The 13,242-nt window shown below is 44.9% G+C and overlaps 1 protein-coding gene across 2 annotated transcripts; it reads left to right on the top strand.

Annotated features, from left to right (window-relative positions):
* Positions 1-1,257: 1,257 nt before the first annotated feature.
* On the top strand, positions 1,258-9,666 carry CREBZF (CREB/ATF bZIP transcription factor). Of its 2 annotated transcripts, XM_077451410.1 has the most exons (3): positions 1,258-2,087; positions 4,176-4,250; positions 5,509-9,666. In XM_077451410.1, the coding sequence occupies exons 1-2, from the start codon at positions 1,344-1,346 to the stop codon at positions 4,185-4,187; spliced, it is 756 nt and encodes a 251-aa protein (XP_077307536.1). In that variant the 5' UTR covers positions 1,258-1,343; the 3' UTR covers positions 4,188-4,250; positions 5,509-9,666. The 2 variants fall into 2 exon arrangements, with proteins under 2 accessions (XP_077307536.1, XP_077307535.1); XM_077451409.1 differs by having other exon boundaries at positions 1,258-4,250.
* Positions 9,667-13,242: the final 3,576 nt, after the last annotated feature.

Here is a 13,242-nt window from a genome sequence, read left to right as displayed (position 1 = left end):
ATATATAATTTCCCCTGTCATGTGCCCTGTCCCATGTAATTTCCCCTGTCATATGTAATTTCCCGTCATGTGCCCTGTTCCATGTAATGGGCTCTGCCCCATGTAATATGCCCTGTCATGTACGCTGTTCCATGTAATGTGCCCTGTTCCCTGTAATGTGCTCTGCCCCATTTAATTTCCCCAGTCATGTGCCTGTCACATGTAATTTCCCCTGTCATGTGCCCTGTTCTAGGTAATGTGCTCTGCCCCATGTAATGTCCCCTGTCTTGTCCCATGTAATGTGCCCTGTCCCATGTAATGTCTCCTGTCATGTGCCCTGTTCCTTGTAATGTCCCCTGTAATACCCTCTGTCATGTACCGTTCCGTGTAATGTGCTCTGCCCCATGTACTGTCCCCTGTCATGTGCTCTGCCCTGTATAATGTCTACTTAAAGCGGGAGTCCACTGTGTTTTTGTTTTTTTTTAAAGCCAGCAGCTACAAATACTGCAGCTGCTGACTTTTAAAATAGTGACACTTACCCGCCCAGTGCGCCCGCGATGTCGGCACCCGAAGCCGATCTCTCGATCGTCTCTCGGGTGCTGCCGCCGCCATCTTGGGTATGGGAATCAGGAAGTGGAGCCTTTCGGCTTCATTCGCCGGTTCCCTACTGCGCATGCGCGAGTCGCACTGCGCAATAAGGATGGTCCCCGCTGTCTCTGGGATCTGTGTTTCCCAGCGGGACTTTCGGAAAGGTGCGTGGATTCTGCGGAAAGGGGCGTACCTTCTGCAGAATCTACGCCGGAAGTGGGTGCAGATACCTGTACTGTACAGGTATCTGCACCCCCCTCCCCCCTGAAAGGTGCCAATTGTGGCGCCGGAGGGGGGGAGGATTCCAATGAGCGGAAGCTCCACTTTAGGGTGGACCTCCGCTTTAATAGGATCAGCTCTGCAGGAAAAGAAAGCTCAAGTTTCACACATTAAATAGGTACATTTTAATATTTATTCTTTATTTAATGCAATTTCTACAAATAATGTTTAGCAACAGCTCTCTGACCACACCAATGTTCCGTGAGCTGGCGATGTGAATATTATTTCAGGGGATTTCCTGCAGATCTCAAACTTTTTGCCAGGGGGCTCCAGGACGGTAAAAAGTTTGAGACCCCCTGCCCTATAAGCTCACAGCACTACATGACTGTTGCCATGGCAACTAAAGGACAACAACGCGGGGACACGCCTCCAGCTCTGACGAAGGAGGAGGCGTGCGCAGGCACGTCGGTCACTTCCGGTGGACTCGCTTCCTGTTTCCGGTTCAGACGCCATCAAGACGTTGGCGCGGTTGACTGTCGCTCTGTTTGCCGATCGCTATGAGGCGCCCACTGAGAGAACGTGCCCAGCCAACAAGCGGCACGACCCGTAAGCGGAAACTCCGGAGCGTGGAGGCCGAGGAGGAGAGCCTCGTCACCGACCTGGGCGAGCTGCTGTGCGCTGACGGGGAGGCCGCGGCCTGGTGGGCGGAAGACGTCGAGCGGCCCGCCGACAGCTCCCTAGCCGACCTCCTGCAGCAGCTGGTCGCCTGCGAGGAGGCGCCCGAAGCCGAACTGTGCCGCCACGAAGCCGCCGCCGCCGCCTCCTCCGCCCCTCAGGACACGGCGGGCGCCTTAGACCGCAGGGGGGCGCCGCGGGGCGACAACAGGAACGCGCTGGCCGCGCGCCTCAACCGCCTGCGCAAGAAGGAGTACGTGAGCGGCCTGGAGGGAAAGGTGGCGCGCCTGTCCGAGGACAACCAGCGGCTGGAGCGGGAGAAGCGGGGCCTGGAGGAGAGGGTGCGCCACCTGGAGGACGAGGCCCGCTACCTCAGGGCCGTGCTGGCCAATGACAGCGCGCTGGCGCAGCTGCTGGGCCGCCTGACCGGGCTGGGCGGGGTCACGCTTTCCACGTCACTCTTCGGCCAGAAGAAGAAGAGGAGGAAGGAGGAGGCGGAGCACGACTACGCGCTGCCCGCCGAGGAGAGGGAGACCCCTGGCGGCGGAGGAGTGTGCCTGCACGTGGACAATGAGAAGGTGTCGGTGGAGTTCTGTCCTGCGTGTTCCCGGAGTGCGGCTGACAATGTAGGGTCAAGTATCTGATCTTGTGGGTGCTGGACACCGGAAGAGACACTCCCCACCCCCACCAGTGCATGCTGTGGGTGTAGGCAGCCATCTCCAGAAAGAGATATGAGTGTAGGCTGTGGAGGGGAAGGGGAATGCATTGACACCTTTGTTTATTTCCCGCAGTCTGCACATCCCTCTGTCAGTGTATACTAAGTGCTGTCTGCAGCATTCCTAACATTTTCTGAAGGATTGCAACCTTAGGCCGCTACAGCCAGCGACTCTTTGCAGTGTAGGTGATTTGCATCAAGAATCCTAATACGCCCCCCCCCCCATCAGTATAGGTCACTGGAGAGCCTGAGCCCCGATCAATGGCAGCACTTCAAGCAAAGATGGAAGGTCAGAGACGCCTTCCTGGTTTTCATTGCACCTAGGCAATCCGTGGCTCTTCATGTAACTTGGGACGCTGGGAGTCCGGCGTGTGTTGTACCTACAGCTATAGACCTGTTGTGTGATGGTCTGACTTGCGTGTCAGTTGCAGCAATGCGTCCTTGTGTATTTTTTTTTTTTTTTTAAAGCAGTTTTATGTTGGGTTTTGGGGAGGAATGTTTTTAAAGGGCAGCCACCCCTTTAGAGCCCAGTGGAACTTTCAGTTTAACTAAATTCCAGGTGCAGGTGAGAACAAGGTGTGCATAGTTTAAAGCCCCATACACGATCAGATTTTCTGCTGTTTTGTCTTCAGATTTACCAAAACCATATATGAGGTCAAACCTTAGGAGTTTCAGTTTGTATGCAATCAGGCAGGCCCTTGCACTACATGGTTTTGGTAAATCTGAAGACTAAAATCAGCAGAAAATCTGATAGTGTGTATGAGGCTTTTAGCCTGGTACACCCTATTGGTAAAAAAAAAAAACTGACCGCTCTGGGCAGAGCTGCTGTACTAACAATATGACGTTAGTACAGTGACATCCCCCCTACTGAGCTGTTGTTTTTTTTTTTTTTTTTTTTTTTTTTTTTTTTTTTTAGACGAGGCCACGGCTTCCGGCCTCTTGGACTAGGCTGACTATGCCGAAGCCTTGCCTAAAAACTCCTGTCTGCAGCTCCTCGGGACCGGTGTCCATCAAAAATAAATTAAAATCGTGACTCGATGTGTTTTTTTATTTTTTATTGCCCAGATAGATTTTATATATATCTTTTAATTCTAAAGCAGCCATGGCCTGAGTAGAAATGGCAGTACCCTGCCAGCATGCTATAGAGAAGGCTCCTTTGCTCTGTGTGAAAACTGCAATCTCTGCGGAGGCCCTGCTGAGTCGGACCTATAGATCTGTCAGCAGCTCTCGCTTTGGTTTGGCAGGGGGCGTGTTGGACCTCTGCACTAAGACCACTGTTTTCCCACAGGGAGCAATAGTCTTATGCAGCTGCTGGCAGGGGATGGGCATTTCTACTCTGGCTGTGGCTACTTTAGAAGAACAAAATGAACTGTAAAACTTTATACACATTTTTTGTTTTGATGCACCTGGAATGTGGATTTAAGCTGAAGGTTATTTTTGGGCTTTAGTAGGTAGGTTCCCCTAGCCTCGTAATATTGTATGGAAGGCCCTTACAGCTGAAATTTACAGCCTTCTGTCTGAGCTGTAATGCGCCATAGACCCAAATGGGGCTGTGCTATTACAGTAGAGAAGCTAGGCTTACAGCCCTATATAAGTCTATGGGGAAGTACTGTGCAGACAGAATAAGAGAAGCTTTAGACACCTGAGGCTGCTGCTGCCATTGGGGGAAGGGAATATCTGGGTCAGTGGTTGAAGTATAAGGGTATATTTTTTTTTAAAGCTAAGATGTGGTTGCCCTTTAAAAGATGTAAATTGTTCTGCTTAAGGTTCTGGAAAGCTTCTTTTCCTGCTGATCCAATAAGGCAGTACAGAGCGCTATGACCTAACTGAGCTGATTATATCATGGTACGCTAATCTCAGACGCTGTTTTGTCCTGAACCTCACACAGTCGCTGATCTTTGTACGGCCTTATTGAACAAGCTACTTTTGTCGTATTAGATTGCAAATGCTGACTGTATCTGCATCTGTTATACAAATACTAGTAAACCTCTCTTGACAGTTTCTCTTTTAGGTGACTTGATGGCTTGCTCCGTTGTAGGAGTTAAAGAGCAGTTCCTTATCGCCTTGCAACCTGGTAAGGATCTCAGTGCTTACCTAATGCAGACCTAGCCTTAGGAGGGGTGGGCAGACAGGGAAAAAGTTGGTGGTTTTGATATTTTAATCAATAAGTAACATTACTTGAGTACTCTGACTCCTAAAGCAGAAGTACTCCATATATATATATATTATCTTGTTTTCAATGTTCCTCTTACATTTTGTATTGAACCATATGACATGGGCCACTGTCCCTTAAGTGGGCTACTTTGTAGGTTGGAAACTGTATCTTGCCTGTTGATCAGAATACTTTATTGGAATATCCATCTTTAGTAACCACTTAAACTTTCATAATACATAAATTAATTATATGCATAATATAACATAAATTCTGGAGGGGTGTTTTTTTTTTTTTTAATTAATTTTTTTAATTTGTCAACCTTCTGGTTTCATAGCCAGTTCACGTTTGACATCCTCCCCTCCCCTTAAAAAAAAGTCATATTACTAAAGGATGTTTGGGGTTTTTAAATATACATTTTATGTTTTGGATAAAGTGGAGAGGGATTAGAATCCTTGCCAGGTTTTATTGTTGTCCGTGCCCCCTTTAGAGATTCTCTCTATTTGTCCAGTTTACATTTATCATCCCACATTTTGGCTTGTCCCCCGAAAAAGTAATAAAGGGGACGCTAGTTCTGGTGACCAAGGAATGCCTTTTAATTTGCAGGGATTTCCTCTCCCTTCCTGTTTGGCTATGGGACAGGAAGTGAAGGGAAATCTCCGCAGTGGGACACACATGGCAAAAATAAACCTTACAGGGGTTATAACCCTCCCTTGCTCTATCCAAAAGGGGGGGGAGGGGAAGTTTTGTCTATAGTTCTATTTTAAAGGAAGATTCATGTACACCATTGGCTACTGTGACGTTTTACATGGCCATAGTGGTTTATAAAAGAATTTGATTTTTATTAGAGAGGCAAATGAAGAGTAGACTGTATATAAAAAAAATAATCTGTAAAGTGAGATTTTACAAGGGATTACATATGATTTGTTGCTACTCCCTCTTGCCTGAGCCTGCTGTAATATCTGTTTTTTTATCTTGAATTTTCCAATGAAATTTTTTTTTTTTTTACATATTATACCAAATTGCTCATGTAAATTCACATGTTATGATTGGATCATTTCCGTGCAATCAAATGGCTCTGAACACTCGCTGTGTACACATACAGCCTGATCCTTTTTGAAATCTCACTTCCTCCAATGAATATGTATATTTAGCATCCTTGTTTTTTTTTATGCTAAAGTGGATTCAGCTGTATGGGACAGAAGACTCGGATTCTGCCACTGACCACATGCCCTGCTGTGTAATAAAAGGTAGTATGGTACCGGAGGTAACAGGAGGGCTTTTCGGTTTTACTTGTTTGTGTTGTGTGAAGTGTGGGAGGTTGGAAGGTAACTTGAAATGCTGGGCCATTGCTGCAGGGCTTGGGTTTAAAAGCATGTCTGCAGTCTGGTTGTGAAACGCTTTCATAAAATGTTTAGTATTGTTAAGCCTACAACTTAGCAGGTTATGTCAGTTTCCTTGACACGCACAGAAAACCCATAGAAGTAGATTTATTTGTGTGTAGGCGGATAGCCATTTTATTACTGTCCTGCCTCCACACAACTTTCATTATCTGTTAATTTATAACAATGAACTATTTTCATCCCATGGCAAAAAATACTCATTGAAAAGGGGGGTTGGGGGGGGGGGTGTTATCACTCTCTAGTGTGCCCAAGAAGTCTAAAGGATTTAGGCTTCCATTTAAATGATACAAGCACTGACTGTTGTACTCTTAACTTACAGTGTAAATGTATCGGTATTTCTGCTTGTGGTCTTTATAATTCATGACTTGCTGGATTGCTATAGAATATAAACTTCAAATGCAACTTTCATAGACTTACATGACAATGCTTTAGAGGGAAATTCTGATGCACTCCCACCTTCTCAAGTTGTAGGTGTTTGTATAGCGCAGCGGCTTTTTTTTTTCTTTTTTTGTGGGAGGGATAGGAACCTCTGACTAGTTTTGATTGCAGTCTGTATCCTGTCAAATGACCGTTACTACAGATAGGAGATCCAAAATGGTTGCCCAAACAAGAGGTGGGGAGATCTTTGGAATGTTCTGGTGACAACTAAGAGGGTGGATTCATCAGTATGAAATGGTCAAAAAGAGCTTGGCAACTTGGAAGGCTAAAATCCTATCTTTTTTTTCTTTTTTGTAAGCAAGGTAGGGGTAACAAAAATAGAACAGGAAGAAAATGTTGAATTTATTTATTTTTTATATTTTATTTGTCATACCCTGACTAAGACCCGCATTGGCTTGTCTGCAGTAAGTATTGCAGCTCATTCAATTCATATTGGTGCCCCGCTCATTTGAGCGGGGCACCAATAAGGGATTAAACCTTCTTTTAAAAAGGGGGTACAGAGTGGTAGCGCAGTCAATTTTTGTGTTATTGCAAAGAGGGGGGGATCCCCTCTTTGAAAATATTTCTTCTTGCTTCCTGTTGTCTTGGGGGGAGGAAGTGAAGAGAATTCTCAACGAGATGCAGATGTAAAAATAGAACTTGATGAGGACTTAAAATCTGTCAGGTCTTGCCCATTATCCAGCAGGGCTGACAATGCTTTGTTGGCAGGTGCTTTTCTTTTCTTATAGAAGATGAATGTACTTAATTCTTGAGTGTCCCCAGGTGTACCTGGGAAGACTGTGGGCAAGCTGCAGCAATAAAATGCCTGATTAGTTTTGCCTGTAATTTTATTAACAACTTGGCAAAACAATGGTAGAATTTTAGAGCAGTGGTTCTCATCTCCTGTGCTCGGGTCCCACTAACAGGCCAGGTTTTCAAGATAAGTGAAATGCATGGCAGGTGATAGAATTTGCTGCTCAGTGACTGCAGTATTCTAGTCTGCATCTCCCCAAGGTAATATTTAAAATCTGGCCTGCTAGTGGGCCCTGAGGACAGAACCTGAGAACCACTTATTTAGAGCCTTCTAGAGAAACCCTCAGCATCAAAAAGACTGTCTGCTTTAGGATTGAAATCCCCAGGAGAATTAGAGGGTTGAGATATTGGGTTTTATCATTAAACTGTTTAAGATATTCCTGCTATGTTCTAGAACAGTGGTTTCCAAGCTGTGTCCCAGGGGCTGGATGTGGCCCTTTGCCTGCATTTATCTGGCCCTAGGGGCACTATTCTTCCCACTGATGACACTACTCTGCCATCTGACAATGGGGCATAATTTCTCCTGACACCAATAATGCGTCCCTATGCCTCTCTGTGATAACCACGATGGGGCACTATTCCTCCTAATACCAAATGTGATATTTACACCAGTCAGGAAAATTTGCGATCCCACTGGTCAGTCTGGCCCTCCAAGACTCTGAAGGACAATAAACCAGCCCTTTGTTTACAGAGTTTGGAGACCCCTGTTCCAGAAGACTGCATTCATATATGCCTTTCCTAAGAGAGGCAATTTAGAAATCTTGATAATTTTAGGATTACAATTATTTTCGGAGCTTAGAGATTGCAGTCAGATTTATCAGATGTGTGGGTTCATACAGCTATCTACAGCAGATTGGCGATGGGTACACTAATGGCAATCTAGGGGGCTGTACCACCCAGCGACATAAGCAATGGGGTCAGGTGTAAGTCACACAATGGTACAGCTCCCAGGATTGCTTATTCTCCCTTCTGCAGACAGCAGCATAAACCCACATGTCTAATAAATCTGGCTGTGCCTCTCAACAAGCAATGGAGGAAATTTTATAACGGTTCTAGACAGCACATTATTCCACCTGATACTGGGCTAAATGGGAAATCTTCTATAATTTTCCTTTTTTGGTAGGCTCTTCACGGTTTTATATTGACAATTATGTTTAAATTTGAAATCAAGGATTTGCCTGGGCACTTATGTTGATGCATAAGCTGCACGACTTTTAAAACCCCACAATAAGCCCCACTGTTAAAGCCCAGTATAAAAAATAACCCCCCCGCAAGGGCTTAAAGCTAAAGTATAGAGGCGAGAGTGAGCTGTAATACTGGCCTTATGCCTTTACTCTGACACTCTGGCAGGTGATTTTTCTCTGACATCAATTACAAGGCAGGACCACAGTTCTGTATTTTATGTAGGCTAGGATGATGAGGCCTGGCCCACAAGCCAGAGTGTCAGAGAGGAATATAGGAATAGGGCAAGTATCAAACCTCATTCCTTTTACCCCTAGACTTGATCCCACTGTTTGATATATTGAGGTCTATAGCTTTCAATCTATATCTCCCAGCTTTAGCCCATGTTCACATCGGGCTGTTTTGACATGCCAAATCACAGCCTATTAATGGCACTGTTCAAATCGGTGAGAAGCAGACTTTTCTGGCCCCGTGCTGATTCCCAAAAGTAGTTTCTGCACTTTTGGTGACTTTGGGGCTGATTTTGGAAAGACATCTGTGCATGAACCTGCAGATGTCTCGCATCGCCTCCGAAGTTGGACTAAAATGCCAGTTTGAAATAATCAAAGTTCAGCTGAAATAATACGGTTTCTAACCAGTCCTCGGTGTGAAAGTGGGAATATAATGTTAAAACTTGCTTGCATCCAGACTTAAAGCAGTATTAAATGTAGTAGCAAACCTTTATTATATTGCAGCTTATCAATTCTTGGATGTAATGGCTGCATTACTTTTTTTTTTCTTAGGCTGGCTTTCGCCTATTTTAGCTGAACACAAACAGTTTTGCTTATGGGCATCCACAAATGTGCATACGTTTTATGTAGTCAAAGAAAAAAAAGCTACCCTATGATGGTTAGGTATTGGTTATCTTGGCCAACAAGCAATTTGACAGTTTTTATCACTTTTGCTTAGTCCTTCCCCTGGGCACAACAGACTGATTCTGTTGCTGTCAAGGAAATTAAATGCATGACCTTTTGTGTCTGACTAGATGTAGATCTTTTGAGTCTTCTTGGCCAGCAACTGCTTCTAAACTCACGCCCTGCACTGCAAGATCATTTATTGTAGTAAATGGAGGGGTCAAATCTAAGGGCTTGAAAGATGTCTATGTACTCATAGCATCCAGAAAGGTGAATTGGACTGGTTGCTGTGACCATAAACTTTATTCGGGCACATTGTAATGGGGCACCACATGTTTGTATCTCGTGGGGGTTTTTTTTCCAATGGGGAATTTGTATTGCTAAGAGCACTACTGAATGTATAGAATGAGGAAAATTACTTAAGGCTTGATGTTTTTGTTATTTAAAAATACTAGAATCTTGTAAAGCTTCTTTGGGAAAACAAAGCAGCATTGGAAGACATCCAACTACACAGCTCCAGCATGGCAAATGATCTTAATTCCATTGTGTTCACTTTGAAATGTTATAATGTCCTCTATGGCTGTTAATATAAGTGGCTGCTGTAATAAAAAAAAAATCTGGTGCTGCAAACGGTGTCCTATAGTTTTTTGTTAAGCTGAAAGTTAAATGTATCTCTAGATACTTGGGATTGGGGGAAAAAAGTTGGTAAAACCAATAATGAACTGTTTCCTCTTTTCTTCAAACAGCTCCACCCTTGTCATCCTTGAATTGTACATGGAGGAAGTAGTAGGTAGCCCGGAATGTCAAAGTACACCATTCACTAAAATATAAGATGCTTTGTTTAAAAGTGATTTAAAAACTGGGTGCTGAACAAAGTGTCAGCCACCTCAATCTAGAACTGGCCTTGGCAGTAAGGTGCACATGGAACGGTGACATGCATCAAAGATTTCCCAGCACACTTGCCAGTCTGCAAAAAAGACAAACTGATCCGATTTAACAATTCACGTTAAAAACAGAGGGTTTTCTTTGCACACATTTGCATAAGCCCCAGTGCCTATGTCAAGACTGTGTCCTGCCATCCTAACTATAATTTTTAATGTCTCCCAAGCTGGAGCACCTAAAGCAGTCAATAGATTAAAGCGGGAGTAAACCCGCAGACTACTTTTTTATTTTATTTTTTTCAGACCTGCAAGGCAAAAGGCATAAATGATCTAGTATGCACCGCATACTAGCTCATTATGAAATACCTTAGAACGAGGCCCCAACATCTTGCCCGATCCACGCCGAGGAAACTGACATGTTCCCTCGGCGTGTCTTCCCGGTACCGTGGCTCCGTCGCTGTGAGTGGCCAGAGCCGTGACATTGTCACTTGTGGGAGATTTCTTTCCGGCAGGGTCCGGCATCTGCTGGGCTTTCAGCTGAGAAACCCCTGTGTGCATGCGCCGCTGCAGTCAGCGGCTCATTGCGAGGGGAATATCTCCTAAACCATATAGGTTTAGGAGATTTTTATTTTTTCTACAGGTAAGTCTTATTATAGGCTTACCTGTAGGTAAAAGTAAAAAAAGACTATACAACCGCTTTTAAGGACAAGTTTGTCTGCAGGGAGTCCATCCCTCAAAGGCAGCTGAAGGCATCTAGCGTGTCCCTGCATCAAATTCAATACAGTTGGTTAAGTTTTAAAACTGGGATGCAACAGATGCTTTCAGCTGCCAATGTGCTCTTGCTGGTTGTCCCGTGCATCCCCGTGTCTTTAAAAGGATAGGTCAAATTTACAAAGAAAACTGCCTATGCAGATGAGGAGCATCTGTAGCTAAAAACCAACTGTGCAGCTCTGACTAAAGTTGAATACCCTTGCTACAGGTGTAGGCCATTTAAATACCTTATGACGCTTGACTGGAATACTTCCAGGACGTTGCTAATTGAGGCCTAGTTGTCAGTGCTAATCTCCACCATCACAGGAGAGAGTTCTTTCTGATTCAAGCCCCCTCGCATGCTTTCTCCCCTGATGCAGTAGATCTGAGCTCAGCGTTTTGAGAGTTCACTGCTATGATGATGCAGTAATCACCAGGTCTCACTTAGCACTATCCTGCGGGTATTCCAGTCAGGCTTCATAAGGTATGTAAATGGCCTACACCTATAGCAAGGGCTTTAGTCAGAGCTGCACAGTTTGTTTTTATCTACAGATGCCCTTTATCTACATAGGCAGTTTTGTGGTAAAGGGAACTATCCCTTGAGCCTGGGTTCACACATGTACATTGTTGTGCAGATCACGTGTGATGTCTGTGCAATGCAAGTTCAGCCATACAGTTTGTATGGCGGAACTCGTATTCGAGTTGCACAAAAAAAAGGTGCAGGGGACTTTTTTTTTTTTTTTTTTTTTTTTCTTCCCCCCCCCCCCCCTACACTGGAATCTGCTTGCATGGGTGTGAACACCCATGCGATCTGAATCCACAGTTCACACTGCGATCTGTGAACCGATCTGGGGGAATCATTAACTTTGCGAAACCGCTGTGGGTGTCAATGCAGAGGGCAGTGTGAACTACCTTCGAGGATATGCAATGTGGGAATTGGCCCTGGACTCATGCTGGTTCCTGCATTGCAAGAGTGTGAACCCAGGCTTAAAGTGTAAGTAAACCCTCCTATAATTTTCAGCCAAGTAAACTGCCATCTTGGCCTCTGTTTTGATCCTCAAATGATGTGATGCTGCACATGTGATCAGTTATGACACCAAACATTGGATGGTTTGACTGTTTAGCTGTCCTCAACCAACGTGACCGTTGCACTCCCATCATGTTCTGGCAATATGTTTTTTTGAAATGGTTGAATCGATGGTTTACTTCTGCTTTGCTTGGAAAGAGCCCACTCCTTAAAGCGGGAGTCTGCCGGGACTCTGCTTTTTTTTTTTTTTTTTTTTTTTTTTAAAGCCAGCAGCTACAAATACTGCAGCTGCTGACTTTTAAAACAGTGACACTTACCTGTCCAGAGCGCCCGCGATGTCGGCACCCGAAGCCGATCTCTAGATCGTCTCTCGGGTGCTGCCGCCGCCATCTTGGGTATGGGAATCAGGAAGTGGAGCCTTGCGGCTTCATTTCCCGGTTCCCTACTGCGCATGCGCGAGTCGCGCTGCGCAATAAGGATGGTCCCCGCTGCCTCTGGGATCTGTGTGTTTCCCAGCAGGCAGCGGGGCACTTGCGGAAAGGGGCGGGCACTTGCGGAAAGGGGCGTAATCTACACCCCTTTCCGCAGAGGGCTATCCCGGAAGTGGGTGCAGATACCTGTACTGTACAGGTATCTGCACCCCCCTCCCCCCTGAAAGGTGCCAATTGTGGCGCCGGAGGGGGGGAGGGTTCCGATGAGCGGAAGGTCCACTTTAGGGTGGACCTCCGCTTTAACTCTGCCCTTCATCTATTCACTGTTTTATGTGCTGCAACTTGAGAGACTGACAATTAGAGTAAGCATGGCAGGACACAGGAACCTTGATGTAGTCACTGTGGCCTCTGCATATATAATGTGTGCGCAAAGAAAACCCTCTGTTTTTAAAATGAATTATTAGACAGGGCCAATTTAGTTTTCTTGTAGGCTAGCTGGTATTCTGGGAAATTGTTTGAATAGTGAAAATGCCCCTGTGAAGACCATCCTGGCCATGGTATAGCAATTGGTAGTGACGGTTCTGCACTTGTGTGGAAAACTTTTTTTATTTTTATTTTTTTATTATTATTGTAGCTTCTCTAAGCCGCTTCAGTTCTGGTGAGTGACAGGTGGTACCCCTAGCTTTTATTTCCACAAAACTGAGACCCATTCACAATGGAATGTGTAGATGTTGATTGGTTGAATAGGAGGTGTAACAAAGGAGGGAAATGGTACAAACTGGGTAATCTAGTACATCTTGTATGTAGCTGGAGTATTAAGCTGAATATACTCTATACCATTTTTTTATTTTTTCCTTTTTAGATTCACCAAAACCATAATATGAGGTCAAATCTAAACACTTTCAATGTGTATGCAATTAGTCAGGCCCTTCCACTACACAGTTCAAGGTAAAGCCAAAGGAAATCTAACAACAAAAGTTGTATAGTGTGTATTCAGCTCTAGGGAGAAACATGCATTCCTGTGCTTTTCAATTCCAGCTGCACTGATGCAGCTTGTACATATTTACACCCAAACCCAGCTTTGTATATCCAGTGCTGTGAAGTATAGAAGGCTCTG

Source organism: Lithobates pipiens, unplaced genomic scaffold (assembly GCF_037356315.1).
Source record: "Lithobates pipiens isolate NorthernLeopardFrog02 unplaced genomic scaffold, aLitPip1_a1.2 Scaffold_23, whole genome shotgun sequence".
Taxonomy (NCBI): domain Eukaryota; kingdom Metazoa; phylum Chordata; class Amphibia; order Anura; family Ranidae; genus Lithobates; species Lithobates pipiens.
Note: the sequence above shows the minus strand (reverse complement) of the source record. Positions and strands in the feature narration are given on the sequence as shown.

Coding starts and splice junctions, on each gene's coding strand:
- CREBZF (XM_077451409.1), top strand. CDS start 1,344: ATGAGGCGCCCACTGAGAGAACGTGCCCAGCCAACAAGCGGCACGACC.